Below are 15,875 nucleotides of genomic sequence, written 5' to 3'. Positions count from 1 at the left end.
CACAATCTAGCCAATGAGAAGAAGCCTTCAGGGTAGCTGTGTGTATGTGGTTCTGAGAAAGGATTCTCCATTCTTAAAAAAAAACAAACAAACACAGAATTGAGGCAGCTTTTCTTTATGTATTTATGTATTGCTTCTGGACATTGTTGTGTCTAGATGTGATGCCTGGAATTGCACGACCACCTTGTTCCAGCCTGAGGATGAGACAGCCAAAGAGGAGAAACCCTGAAATTCCATGCTCAGAGCTCTCCTTGCCTCTAAACTCCTTGTTATTTGATATAACTCATCCCTGTAACGTTTAAGTTTCTGCAAGTTGGATTTTCTGTTACTTGCAGCAGAAAACCTCCTCACAAAATATGCATTATGCGTAACTCTGTAAACAATAAAAGAAATAACATCAGATCACTGGAGGTGCTCAGTATGGCTTTCACTCCTTTTGGTACTTCTTTTAACTTCACAGCTAGCTAGTAATTCCATAACAGAGTAGAATATATTTCTATAGGTTATTTTTGGACTCTGTTAAAAGACTCTCTGTTAGGACATGCAGAGCTCTAGTTTTGCTCCTTTCCTTTAACAGAGTAAACAACATAAATCAAGACACATGAGTTGTCTAGTTCTGGGCCCACATCAAATAAATAATCAGCACCCTAGGATGAATTCTTTTTGTATTTTTAAATCCCAAAAGAATGAGTTTATACGTCAACTTGAGCATCTCAGTGTTAAAAGTCAGAAAAGTGACTTTTCTGTGGAAAATAAGCAGAATTGGCATTGGGAGTATGATATCTAGAATTTTAAATTTGGATATATATTGCTAAGGTTTTACCAATCCAGTAGTCACTGTCATATATCCATAGAGCTGCTTTTATGTAATGCATGTAATTAAGGAACCCAATTTAAAAATGAAAACTATAGTTGAGCCCATGAGCTATTCACTGGATATAATGAATTCTCAAATGGTAGAATTTTGTTGACCGAATCAACTTGGTTATTTTTGTATGTTTCTTGTAATATTAGTGTCTGTCTATCTATCTATCTATCTATCTATCTATCTATCTATCTATCTATCTATCCATCTATCCATCTGTCTGTCTGTCTATCTATGTGTATGTATATATTTCCACTTAAGAGTAATGGAAGACCTACTATGTGCCAGATTCTGTGCAATTGAGACCCATTTAATCATCCAAAAGAATGTATTTATCAACGTCTATGCCCAAAATACTATGTTAGTAAATTGGCAGTCAGTGGTAAGCAAATAAGGAAAACTTCATCATAAAATGGATTGTCTGGAGTGGGGCTTTCATCCTGAGACCTGAAGATAAGGAGACTGTCATGCAGTATTTGGCAGGCATCTCCTTGGCAGTGTGATGAGCAAAACTACAAGCTCTGACCCTTTAAGCCTATGGTGCCATTACAAACAGAATAGACACTGTGATATGTAGCAACCAAATTTACAGGGTCACTCAGGTTCCATAGAAACTATTTAGTTAGCTTTAGGTAACAAAGTACTTAGAATAATGAAGAGAAATATTCGATGAGTACCATTGGCAGAGCTGCAGGAAATATTAATGAAGTTCTCATCAGGATTGGGCTTCATCAAAGAGAATTCCACATAATGTGTTATGAGTGTGAATGCAAAAGTAAAGAAACTAAATGCTTGTAAACGGCCAGAATAAAGTTTTAAATATATCTGAACATCCCTGATAAGGCTGCATTACTGTTGATATTAGGAAACATTTATTTTTTATTTATTAATTCCTTTTACAGTTTACAAAATGCTCTGTGTGTTAGACACTGTGTCCTAGTTGGTGAGGCTGGAAATTAGAAAGGGACAGGTTTCTTGAAAGCAAGAATCTGCCAATCTTGTTGAAGGACAGACTTGTAAACATAATGGTGAAATAAAAGAAGTGCCTTAGAAGTAAGCAAATGCCTTGGGAACATGGAGAAAGTACTTTCCTAACTCCACCTGGCCCCTGCCTATCTTTTCAACGTCGTCTTTTGCCTTATTTTAAGGTAGAGTTAACTTCATTATTTAGTGTTTGAAATGTCATGGACTTTCTCAGTCTAGGCTTTGTATAGGCTTTGCTTTGTGTCTGGAACTCTCTGCCCGCCCTCTCATGCATGATTATTGTCTATTGATCACCTAATACATTATTTTCCAGACCATCTTTCCTAAATTAATGTTTCTCAAAGTGGGGTTCCTGAACCAGCCGTATCGTAAGTTTCTAGGAATGTATTTTTAAAATGCAAATTCTTGGATACCTCCACATCAGACCTACTGAATGAGATTCAAAGATATGAATTTTCATACATTTCCCTGGAAAATTAATTTGCATACTAAATTTGATCCCCACTGTCCTAGATTGTATCAGGGGTCTCTTCTGTGGTACCAGAGCCACAATGATGTCTTCCTCCCATAAGACTTATTTCCTGAAATCATTGCTGGTCTGTTAAATATGTCTGCTAGCTGACAATTGTAAGTCCACTGTCTCACACATAGTGTGATTCTCATAGGTGACCAATAAATAGATGTAGGTCTAACAGAGAAGGAGCAGTTGTTATCCAGGTAGTTAAGGGACAGAAGGGCCTTCCAGGCAGAGAGAACATATGCACCTACTAAGAGAAGAGTGAGAAGTTCGGTTCTATGTAGCACAGATGAGGCTGGCTGGGTGTGTGGGAGTTAGCTAGTGAAGGGCTCTAAGTCATGCTATGGAGGTGAGATTTCTTTTCGCCTTATCAACAATCAATACCTACAGAAAGCTACTAAATATGGCATAACAGAGAAAATAAGGACAGAATACAAGAGACTTAGGTATCAAACCTGGATTGGCCATGGACTGGGTAATTTGCTTTAAACAATTACTTGACCTTGTGTCTTAATTTTCCTAACTGGTAATTAGGTATAATTATCTCACACTTTCTTATTTTACAAGGATGAATATTTACATAGGCTGTACAAATGTGCATACCATGAAAAACATAAAAGCATTAAGTAAATGCCAAATATTTTTTTTAATACAGTTTGACATTCCTCTTTCAGGATTAGAAGCTTTATTTGAGAGACATGCATATTCCCGATAGTTAAATTTTCAGACTGTTTCTCTATTACCGAAAGCCACAAAGTGGCTTGAGGGAAATACTCTTTATTTGTATATATCACTTATATCTTCCATTAATATCAAGTTCTTTATTTATGTTTTGTGATGGTACATTTTACTCTCTCGTAAGCCCAGGTCGTGTGGGTCTGAATGACTTGTATTTTGACACTTCATGTTTCAAATGTCATTGATGGCTTTTGACATATAGCAAATGTCATATTTCATCTTACAGCAATGTCTGTTCTTAGCAAATTGCTGATCTTTTCTTTTTCATTTTTTAATATCCAGGAAAAAAAAACCTGCCTAGGTTGGCTCTATCACTCTCTTAGTGTCAAACAATTGTGACTGTGTAAAATGTTGCACATTCTGGGGCTAACATTGGTTCTGTGCTCTTTTCCTTGGCATCACAAAATCCACTAGTTTTAACAGAGGGATATAGCTTTGCTTTGAAGAAATGAGTGTTTGCATGTTTGCAAATTAATGTAGATAGTCAAGTTTTCAGATGCTTAAAGACGTTAGTCTATACTAACTTAACCAACTGAGTCATTCAAAGTTTTAGTACTACATATATTCAGTTATGAGTCAGTATGAAGTGGAAGTTTAGTCTTTACGACAAGCACATAAGCATTTACATCTTAGTTTTCTCATATAAATGTAGTATTACTTGGACATGTTGAGGGCCCTTGAATCTAGTCAAAGGCTTTTGGAACTCTTTGGAAGAGTAGTAGGAAGAATAATGATGATGATGATGATGATGATGATGATGATGATGATGATAATAATAATAATAAATGAATGTATGGGCACTGAGCTAGGAATCATGCTCTTTATATTTATTTCCACCACAATTCATGTTGTCAATACTATTTATCACTATTTTACAGTGGAAAAATCTCAGAAATGAGAAAATACAAATCATATGTTCAAGGGCATAATTCATCAGCTTAGGTCTACCTACCGCCAATCCATGCTATTTCAGCACACCATGCTGCTTCTACGTCAGTATTTGAGGGCAGGTAGATAGACTCTAATGAGAATCAGAAGTGATATTTCAGTGAAATTTAAAGTGTGTTGGGAGGTATAAACTATGTCAATTTCAAATAAGAAATTTTCTTTGTAAGATATTTGTGGTTTCTCAAGGAGATGGTATATATTATATAAGGAGAAACCTTGCAGTTCTTCCTGATTGGATGGGACTCTTATATGTTAGCAGAAAACCTTGGGAAGAATGAGAAAGAGAACAGTGGCATTTTCCAGTGGTATGGCCTTTGTTTGCATTCTCATTCAACCACTTCTGAGTAGCCACATTCACTGTTAAGTTTGTCTTCCATATTTATTCTGTAGCTCAGCCCATACAATAGTTCTCTTTCCTAGTTCCTTATAAATTGAATGCAATTATAACCTAAAAATTGAATAAAATGACCTAGAAAATACATTATTTTTAATATAATCAAGAGTTTAGAATGACTTGTGCTTTCCTTAGTTTTTGCATCCTATTTCTTCTTAGCTAATTTATGTAACAGTATCTTACAAAAATATCTAGGATATTTTTGGAAGGATTTTAGGGAGACAACATAGCTTACATAAAGAGTTTGGCATTTCAAGTCATAAAGACTTTGGTTTAAATCTCAACTTTGCCACATGAGCTCCTGTATATATTTTAACATTAATAATGTCAGCTTCTTTACTTGTATATTTTGGATGATAATAACATATACATGGAAGGGAAATAGAAATAATATTTTAAAAACAATTATTGTAAACATAGAGAGACTTGGTGGATAAAGAAACAAGACACATATACATGTTGCCTACAAGAGATTCACTTCAGATCTAAAGACACACACAGAAAGTGAGGTGATAGAAAAAACATATTTCATGCAAATGGAAATGAAAGAAAGCTAGGGTAGCATACTGAAATCAGATAAAATAGACTTGAAAATAAATACTGTTACAAGACACAAAGGACAGCACCTAATGTAAAGGGATCAATCTAACAAAAAATTTATAACAATCATAAATATATATGCACCCAACATAGGAGCACTGAAATAAAGCAAATATTAACAAGCATAAAGGGAGAAATTGACAGTTATACAATAATAGAGGACTTTAATACCCCATTACATAAATGGACAGATCATCCAGACAGAAAATCAGTACAGAAACACTGGTCTTAAATGACATATTAGACCAGATAGATGAATAGATATATAGAGAACAGTTAATCCCAAACCAGCAGAGTACATATTCTTTTCAAATGCACATGGAAAATTCTCCAGGATAGATCACATGTTAGGCCACAAAATAAGCTCTATAAACTTAAGAATATTTAAATCATTTCAAGCATCTTTTCAGACCACAATTGTATGAGACTAAAAGTCAAGAAAAAAATGCAAAAAGACACAAACATGTGGAGTCTAAACAGCATGCTAATAAACAACCAATGGGTCACTGAAGATATCAGAGAGGAAATTTAAAAAAATACATGGAGACAAACAAAAATGGAAACACAGTGATCCTAATTCTATGGGATGCAGCAAAAGCAGGTCTAAAAGGAAATTTTATATCAATACAAGCCTACTTCAGGAAATAAGAAAAATCTCAAACAATCTAACTTTACACTAAAAGAGCTAGAAAAAGAAGAACAAACAAAACCCAAAGACAGTAGAAGGAAAGAAATGAAGATCAGAGCAGAAATAAATGAAACTGAGCCAAAAAAAAAAAAAGGAAATATCAACGAAACTAAGAGCTGGTTCTTTGCAAAGCTGAACAAAATTGAGAAACCTTTAGCCAGACTCATCAAGAAGAAAAGAGAGAGGGGGCCCAAATAAATGAAATCAGAAGAGAAAGAGGAGAAGTTACAACTAACACCACAGAAATACAAAGGATCCTAAGAGACACCTACAAAAATCATGTGTCAGTAAAATGAACAACCTAGAACAAAAGAATAAATTCCTAGAAACCTACAATCTCCTGAGACTGAAATCAGGAATATTAAATATGAACTGACCAATTAACAGTAATGAAATTGAATCATTTAAATTTTTTTTAATTAATTTAAAAAAAATTCTCCCAATGAACAAAAGTCCAGGACCAGATGGCTTCAAAGGTGAATTCTACCAAATATTTAAAGAAGAGTTAACACCTGTCCTTCTCAAATTATACCAAAAAATTGAAGAAGAAGGAATGCATCTGGATTCATACTATGAGGTGAGTATCACACTGATGTCAAAACCAGAAAAGACCTGCACACACAAAAGAAAGAAAGAAAGAAAGAGAGAGAGAGAAAGAAAGAAAGGAAGGAAAGAAGAAAGAAAAGAAAGGAAGAAAGGAAGGAAGGAAGGAAAAGAAAGGAAGAGGAAAAAAGTAAATTACAAGCCAAACTTGTAACTTCTGAACATAAATGCAAAAAAATCCTCTATATATGCACTATATTCATGGATTAGAAAAATGAATATTATTAAAGCCATACCACCCAAAGCAATCTAAAGATTCAGTTCAATCCCTATCAAAATTTCAGTGGCATTTTTAACAGAACTAGAACAAATAATTCTAAAATTTGTATGAAAACACAGACACACACAGACACACACACAGACACACACACACACACACACACACACACACACACACTAACTTTGAATAGCCAAAGCAGTCTTGAGAAAGAAGAAAAAAAACTGGAGGTATCACACTACTTAATTTCAAACTATACTACAAAACTAAAATAATCAAAACATTATGGTGCTGACACACACACACACACACACACACACACACACACACACACACACACATAGATCAATGGAACAGAATAGCAAACCCAGAAATAAACCCACACTTATATGGTCAATTAATCCACATCAAAGTAGGCAAGAATATAAAATGGGAAAAATATTTTCAGTAAATAGTGCTGAATAAAACTAGACAGCTATATGCAAAAGAATCAAACTGGATTAATTTCTCATATCATATACAGAAACAAACTAAAAATGGATTAAAGACTTCAATGAAGACCTGAAACCATAAAGCTCCTAGAAGAAAACAAAGGAAGTACACTCTTTGACATCAGTCTTAGCAATATTTTTTTGGATCTGTCTCAGGCGAGTGAAACAATAGCAGAAATAATTAAATGGGACTACATCAAACAAAAAAAGATTTTGCACAGCAAAGAAAACTATCAACAAAATGAAAAGGCATCTTAGTTGGAAGAAAATATTTGCAATTGATATATCCAACATGGGATTAATACCCAAAATATACACAGAACACAATTTCAAAATATTAAAAATATGAGTAGAGGACATGAATAGACTTGTTTTTTCAAAGAAGACATACAGGTGGCCAACAGAAACATGAAAAGATGCTCAGCATCACGAATCGTCAGGGAAATGCAAATCTAAACCACAATCAAATACCATCTCACATTTGTCAGAATGGCTGTTATCAAAAAGAAGAAAAAATAACAAGTGTTGGTGAGGATGTAAAGAAAAGGGAATTCTGGTGTGCTTTTTGTGGGATTGTAAGTTGGTTCAACTGCTATGGAAAACTGTATGGAGTTTGCTCAGAAAGTTAAAAATGGAACTATTTTATGATCTAGCATTTTCATATCTGGGTATTTACCCAAAGAAAACAGAAACACTAATTTGAAAAGATCTATACACTCCAATGTCATTGAAGCATTATCTATAATAACCAGGATATGGAAATAACCTAAGTGCCTATGCCCATGGATAGATGAATGGTTAAATTCATAATTTTCTACAACAGGGATGAATCTAGAGGGTATTATGCTAAGTGAAATGTCATACAAAGACAAATACCATATGATCTCATTTATTATGTGGATTCTAAAAAACTAAACAAAATAAACAAACAAACCAAACAATGAAAACAGTCATACAGAGAAAAAACTGGTGGTTTCCAGAGTGGGTGGGTGGGGTAGGTGGAGGGTGGACAAAATAGGTGAATGGGTTTAAGAGATGCAAACCTCCAGTTATAAAATAAATAAGCCATGGTGATATAATATACAGCATAAGAAATATGGTCAATGATATTGTAATAACTTTGGGGACAGATGGTTACTAGATTTATCATTGTGATCATTTCATAATGTACGCAAATGTCAAATCACTCTATAGTGCACCTGAAACTAACATAATACTGTACATCAATCACATTTCAATAATTTTAAAAATATTACATTATTATATAGTAGGTACCCAATAGGTGTTGGCTATTGAACAAATGCATTTTTAGCAAACAACTGTTTCTTACCACATATTAGGTAACAAATTTATAAGAAGTAAATATAATCTGGAACCATCTTAACATTTTTTTTTTTGCCTCTCCATATATGTAAGAATCTGAGAAACCATTATGCCAGGACTCATACTGAGAGTATTTTCTGCTATCAAGGACTCTTGTTTTCTTCATTTCTTTTCAGAACCCTCTCAAGGTTTGCATGCTTTTTATACATCTAGAATAAATTAACTTTCCTAGAGATAAGACTTGATCCAAAACATTTCTTCCATTAGACAGAGGTGGTCATTTTCTGACATTTCCCCCTATTTATCCATGTGCCGATTCTTTTACCTGGAACTTGGATTCATGGTGGTCAGAATAACGATATCCTTCAAAGACCTTGTCACCAATACAGGCTTCTTTTTAACTGAATTCTAGGAATAAGATCTGGCAGTTTTGACTTAGACCCTTAAGGCAGAGCTGCAGTGACATGTCACTTTCCACTGCTTTGAAATCCCACAAGGAAAAAATCTTCATACAAGTTTATGCTTCCCTTCTCTTGTCTTCCTTCTGTAAATACTTCTGATCTCTAACTCTATCCCATGAAAACTACCAATCAGTAGCTAATGTGCATTCTGAATTACACTAGGGTACATTGAGTTCTGTTGACACTCGACAAATAGCACTTAGTCTTAATTAAAGCTTTTTGGTGTGGAAGACTTTTGCATAACAGTGTTTGAGCAGTCACTTATGCTCATAATCTCAGTCTTTGTAAGCATAGAATGAGAAATAGGCATACGTGATGCTTTCATGAGTACGTAACAAATAGGTACCACCACTGTAGGATATTTACAGGAATATTTGGAAGACCACAGTTTCCTCCCCACCCCGCCCCATGTTCTTACACACTTGAAGAGTGTCGATTCACATCTCTATTAATTTTGATTATCATTAACTGGAAAGTTCTCACAGAATCTCAAGAAGAATGGAGTGGTAGGAAGAATAATGACCCACAAAAATAGCCAAATCCTAATCCTCAGAACCTGTGAATATGTTAAGCTAACTAGTAAAGAAGAATTAATGTTGTTAAGCAGCTGTCCTTAAAATAGGGGGATTGGGGCTTCCCTGGTGGCGCAGTGGTTGAGAGTCCACCTGCCGATGCAGGGGACACGGGTTCGTGCCCCGGTCCTGGAAGATCCCACATGCCGCGGAGCAGCTGGGCCCGTGAGCCATGGCCGCTGAGCCTGCGCGTCCAGAGCCTGTGCTCTGTAATGGGAGAGGCCACAACAGTGAGAGGCCCGCATACCGCAAAAAAAAAAAAAAAAAAAAAATAGGGAGATTATCCTTGTTTAACTGGCTGAGCCCAGTACAATCACGAGGGTCGTTAAAAGTGGAAGAAGGGGCAAAAGAAGAGAATTAGTATTAAAAGTGACTTTGGAAGAAAGATACACAGAAGTGCAACATTGCTGGCTTTGAAGATACAGGAAGGGGGCTATAAGCCAAGGAATATAGGTGGTTTGGGGGAGTTAGAAAAGACAAAGAGATGGGTTATTCCCTGGAGGCTCTAGAAAAAATGCAGATTAACAGCAGCTCGATTTTAGCCCAGTGAGACCGGTATCAGACTTATGCAGAGATGTAAAACAAAACATTTGTGTTGTTTTATGCTGTTTAAGCTTGTGCTAATTTGTTACAATAGCCACATAAAATTAATACATGATTTCTTTTCTTTTCCTGTAAGAAGAGAGTGATGATAAATTAGCAAGGTTTACATGGGTGTTGAAGGGGGAGACAATAATGAGGACAAAACTAGAAAAAGCACTGTTAAAGTATGTTAATTTCTCATTTTGATCCATATGTCCATTATATGTCTTCCCTAAATGTGGCCAACAAAGTGCTTTGTTGGTGATCCCTGGCAGCAGTCTTTGATCATTTATGATGGAAATAAATTATAATTTACCTGATAGAGAGGAAAGTCCTTGTCCTCTTCCAGAAAATAAACAGATTATCATAATAAAATATCTATCTGAACAATCTAGGTCTGTTGAAACTGTTATGCCTTAAAGGGGGGAAAAATAAAAGGTTCATCCCGTATTGTAGTTTTATGTAATTGCATCACAGCAATTTGTCCAAATGACCCTTGTTAAAATAAAGAAATGGGCTACTGAACAATCTTACCAGAAATCTTGAAGACAATGAGACATTTGATCTTGTCATGAATCATAAATGATTGCCTCATTATCTTTTATAAACATTCAAAGATACTTTTAGAGATTGATTTCTGTCATAGAAAATCCACGCTCACCGATCAGTACCACGGACAGAACTAAGCATGTGAAAATCTTGACTAGAAGGTCAGAGTATAAGCTGCTTAAAACACCAAACATGATAAACTTCTGAGAGGACCACTTTGAATTCTAACCACTCTGTCTTCCTCTTTTCATTTTTTTCTTGCTATCATTTTAAGTGAAATGTTGTAATGAGCTTTGTAGTATGCTTGAATTAATCACCAGAATCCATAAATAAATGGTGATGGAGATAATGATCTAAATTCTATAAAACATCTAGAGTGTAGAAGAGATTTACTAAGTATTCGTTACAGTTCATAAAATACATGAATGAAAATTTAGAAGTTTGAAACATTATCTCAAAGCAAGATAGCCCTAGCAATTTTCTATGATATGTAGTTGATATACTGACACTGGTAGTGGGGGTAGAGTTTGGAAAGAGGAGATAAAGAGAACTGGGGGACAATTTCCTTTATTCAAAAAATAACGAGGTAATTTCTGTAATTTCAGACGTTACTTAAAGTAGATATGGAGCATAGTTTAAAAAAACTGACTGTCTTTCATGTTGCAGAGAATCTCGGATTGGATTCTGAAGTTGCTAAAGCAAACACCCTGGGTTTTGTTGGCTGTCTGGCTTCAGTCCAATACAACCATATAGCACCACTGAAGGCAGCCCTGCGCCATGCCACCACCGCACCTGTAACCATCCAAGGGATATTGACAGAATCCAGCTGTGCCTCGATGATGGATTCGGATGTGAATGCAGTGACAACGGTGCATTCTTCATCAGGTGTGTAAGAAAATACTCAAGGGAACTTCTCTCACCAGTGCTACTTTGATGTCTTCAAGAAGCTTCCAGGCTAAAGGCTAATATTACCCAATTCCTTACCTTGTATGATTACAGGTGGTTAAGAATTATGACTGATTTCTTAGTGATATTTAATGTGCTTAGATAATCCTAATTTTAATGAGTAGTTAGAAATAGATATATGTGTATATATTTAACTGTATGTACATTAACATATATGTTATTTAAAAAAAGAGCAGCAAGCTTGAAGGCACATTGGTCTGTGTTGAAATCCTTGCTCTGACACTTATTTGTCTGGTGACATTGAGTTACATACATTTTTGAATAACAATCTGAAAAAAATATATGTATATATATTCGCTATTGTTTAAGTGGTTGCTGCTCTAAGGATTAAAGAGTTTAGGGGTCGGGAAGGCAGGCTGGTTGTTGATCTATCAATAATACAATTCATGTGATTAAAAGCGACCTTCCTTGATAAAAGGAAAGTCCCACAGGACTACCATCCATATACCTTCTCTTATTTTGCCGCTTCCTGAAATACCTTTTCTTAGTCACTGTCATCCTACGTGTCTTGGATGTTCTTAGGATTTATTTTAATCAGGTGTGGTCATCAATTGCCTAATAAGTTATGAATTACAAGCAAAGAAAGGGCACAGAGTTTTGCTGCTGCCTGCTCATCACCAATCTTGGTGTTTTCTTGGCAATGGTCAGGTATGTATACTAGAAAGAACCTGAATACGACACTTGGCTAACCTTGATTGGAATTCTGAATCTTCCATGAATGAGCTACAGAACTTTGGGCAGGCTACTTAATGGCTTTGATATAATTTCCTTATCTGTGAGATTGGAAAAAATTATAATCATGTTGTAGTCATTTCCTGAGGATTAAATGATACAGCAATACTAATGAGAGGTGCTATAGGTCCTGACAATTTTATGTGCACTATATGCATACCTATAGGATCATTAGTTCCCTTTAATACATTTGCAGATTGCTATTTAAAAAATGTATGTAGCTCACTGTCACCAGACCAATAAGTGTCAGAGCTAGGATTCGAAACCAGGTCTATGTGCCTTCAAACTTGATGCTCTTTATTTTTTTTACACCGTATATGTTAATGTACATATAGCAAAATGTGTGAGGGTTTCTTGGGGGTGCTAATTCGCCAGCAATTTGCCCTTTCCTGCCAATGGAGTCAGAAATCTATTGTAATTAAAGAAACCTCTGAATCAGAGGCAGGTGTGCTTGAGGGAAGAAGTCGTTGACATGCATAGGAACTGTCCAGCAAATAATAAAGGGACTTCAAGGGTAGGCTGAGAGGTAAGCTGTAGGCCAAGGCAGATACGAGCAGAGTACCACCATCATGTCTTTTAACCTCTTGTCTTACAACTTACATAGAAACGAACAGGGTCATGAAACTACAGGGTGTAAGCAGTATACTTAAAATGCTTTTCTGGGTATGTTTGCCTTCCTTCCAAAATGCCAACTATTTGAGAGCACCTGGTCTAATACGCAGGTGTGTCATCACAATGCCATATTTCAGATCTTCTTCTAGGACTTTGAGTGTCTTTTACACCTTTCAGATCTTTTTGGGAAGACAGATGAGCGGGAACCACTCACCAACGCAGTGCAAAGTGACTCGGCTCTCATCGGAGGTAAACCATTCTTTGTGGCGGAAAGCAGAAAAGACATCAGTGGTTCTGTGCTCTGGAGAAACTTACCTGAATCCTTCCTCAGTGTGGCTATCCAGCACCCAGAACCCTGCATGATCTAAGAACGTGAGGTTTTTCATGAATAATCACACATGCTGGGATGATCAAAGGCACCCTCCCCTCCAAGCCCGGCACCAGCAGCTCTATGAAGGGATCCCTCCCTGAACCACCAGGCAGCTGAGCGTATGGTCAACAGTTGGATAATTTACTTTGAGACAGGCAGCGTGCATCCTGTCGATCTCATCCACTTGTCATTTTTCCTAAAACACAAAGCAAACTAATAAAACTACATATGGGAAAAAGCCATGTTGGGGCAGACAGATGGGCAAAGCTGTAGTGCTGTTGGGTTTTCTCCACCGAGTGGATCTAATGAACACGGTGAAGCCCACGGGACTGTAGTTTCCGATCTAGCAGCACATATGGTTACAGAGGAAGCTCCTGTCCGCTCTGCTGTGAGCTCCGCTCTCCCTCCCGCCCCCATTCCTTTTCCATTTTCTCACAGCCTCTTGGCCTCACTGCTCTGTATCCTGCCTCAGCTTGGCTGTTGCCTCCAGGAGTTTGATTTTTCCATCTGGGCCTTGCAACACGGAATGACTCCCAAACTTGTCTAATGTAAGATGCCTGTGAGAGACAGAATTCATTTCCATCTGAGAACCATGGTCCTCACAGGTGGCCCCATCTCTGCTTTCTGACAGGCTAGATGGACTAATTCACACCAGATGGAGTTCTGCTCTTAAAAATCAACAGTAACCATTTATTTAACTGCTATGGAAAGAACCCCCACTGTGGGTCAGGACCAGTGCTAAGTACAAGAATACAAGGCTGAAAGACTTGGGTGCTGCCCTGCAAGAGCTCACAGCTTGGTGGGGGCAAGGTGGGGTGGGATAGGTAAACAGGTAACAAGAGAACCAGTGAGTAGTGTTTTAGGCTGGAAGGACAAGTGGCAAGGGGAGCACAGAAGTGCATTGTTACAATAGGGTTGTGAGGAAACACACACACACACACACACACACACACACACACACACACACACACACACTTTCCTTAAAGAAGTTCTTCAAATGTCTGACCTGAATATCTACTTCAGGGTAAAGAGTCCAAGTTGATTTTTGTTTGGCGACAAGAAATATAGGAAACCATTTGGTGCCTGTTTCTCTTCCTATAATTTCTCATTTGACAAATGGAGAAAAGACTTTTGTGACTGCTGACTTTTTCCCACCCACGTACAGGCTTCTATGAGTCTGTTTAAGGCAGGAAATTCATCCCAACCCCTGAGAAAAATTCCTGGAGGTTCACATCCTCCCACCCTGAATAGAGTAGAAACTGGTTCTGTATTTCATCTCTAAATGCTGCAGCTCATTCCGCGGTATCACTCACTATATCCAATTTATTTCTAGGTTTGTTAACTTACCTGGTTTTACTCTGCCTTGTAAACTTTGCTGACTTTGCTATTCCCTTCTCAAGAGCCTTCCTGGCAAGGGTAGGGACAAGACCTTAGGGTCAGTGAGCACAGCTTGCCAAGTAGGTCCCATAAAATCACATACAATCAAAGTAGGATAGTATCTGACACAACAGGGCAGAAGTTTGCCATTGCAGTTGACTCTGGAGGACAGAGGGGTACCATCTTCAAATGAGCCTATACCTTGCAGAGTGCACAGCAGGGTAGAATGCCCTGAATATTTAGTAAGCATTTCATTATTAATAAAACATTTTTAGCAAAGCAAAAATATACCATAAACAAGTTTACATCCATAGAGCATGTATTGGGAAGTGAGATATCTACATATTTTCTAGGATGCTAAAGTAGTTCTAAGGTACTTATTTGCAAGATGACAAAGAAATGTGCTAATTAAAAATGATTCAGACACATTCTTTAAAGCAGGTCTTAAAGGAATTTACTAAGAGATCCTTTGCTAGTCTGATTCCATATCTATTTGATGGCTTTCTTAGTCCATTAAATAAAACCTCCCCGTATTGAAACTGGCTTGAGCACTCACTAGGCTGAAAGAGGAGGTTTTTTTGTAACTGAAGCCTGAATGCATTTCAGCCTGTGTTTATTTCTGGACATGCGGCAGAGTTTGTTGTTTGTTTGTTTTTTGTTTGGTTCTTTCTCCTAAGTGCCTTTCTTGTCTACTTTGAATTCTCTCTCTTGACCAGATGATCTGTGATAATCTCCCTCTCTCTCTTGTCCCTCTTTCTCAACAGGAGTAATAGCAGTTGTGATATTCATCATCTTCTCGATCATCGGTATCATGAGTCGTGTCCTTTACCAGCATAAGCAGTCACATCGTACCAACCAGATGAAGGAGAAGGAATATCCGGAAAATTTGGACAGTTCCTTTAGAAATGACATTGATTTGCAAAACACAGTGAGCGAGTGTAAGAGGGAATATTTCATCTGAAAAACTGCAGGGCCACCTCATACTCTTCCTTTGTTGCTCATTTTTGGTTTCTCCTTCTCCTCTTTCTCCTATCTTTCATTTTGGTCATCCTCTTTCTCTTTTTTCCTTTTATTTTTAGAACATAACTGCATTCACCACAGCATCTATCCCCTCGAACCAGCTCAGAATACCAGGCAGCTATGGCGACTGCCTTCCTCTGTGACACACTTATAATGGTGAAAACGATCATTCAAGAGACTGATTACTTTAGACAAGGAAGAGACACATGTGTGTACATGTCCATATTCAGTTCCATATTTCCACTTTCTAAGATGCAGCTTTCAGT

General features: G+C 37.0%; 1 protein-coding gene across 2 annotated transcripts in view; it reads left to right on the top strand.

The window, feature by feature from the left end:
• Window positions 1–15,550, top strand: part of CNTNAP5 (contactin associated protein family member 5) — a gene marked incomplete at both ends in the record, with an annotated part of 877,051 nt that extends 861,501 nt beyond the window's left edge. For both annotated transcript variants that reach the window (XM_082841270.1, XM_082841269.1), the window contains 3 exons: window positions 11,199–11,417; window positions 13,020–13,091; window positions 15,354–15,550. In XM_082841270.1, coding sequence (XP_082697396.1) covers window positions 11,199–11,417; window positions 13,020–13,091; window positions 15,354–15,550 — 488 coding nt within the window. The remainder of the gene's footprint in view (window positions 1–11,198; window positions 11,418–13,019; window positions 13,092–15,353) is intronic.
• Between the last annotated feature and the right edge of the window lie 325 nt (window positions 15,551–15,875).

This window comes from Leucopleurus acutus, assembly GCF_964270905.1.
Source record: "Leucopleurus acutus genome assembly, chromosome: 6".
NCBI lineage: Eukaryota > Metazoa > Chordata > Mammalia > Artiodactyla > Delphinidae > Leucopleurus > Leucopleurus acutus.
Note: the sequence above shows the minus strand (reverse complement) of the source record. Positions and strands in the feature narration are given on the sequence as shown.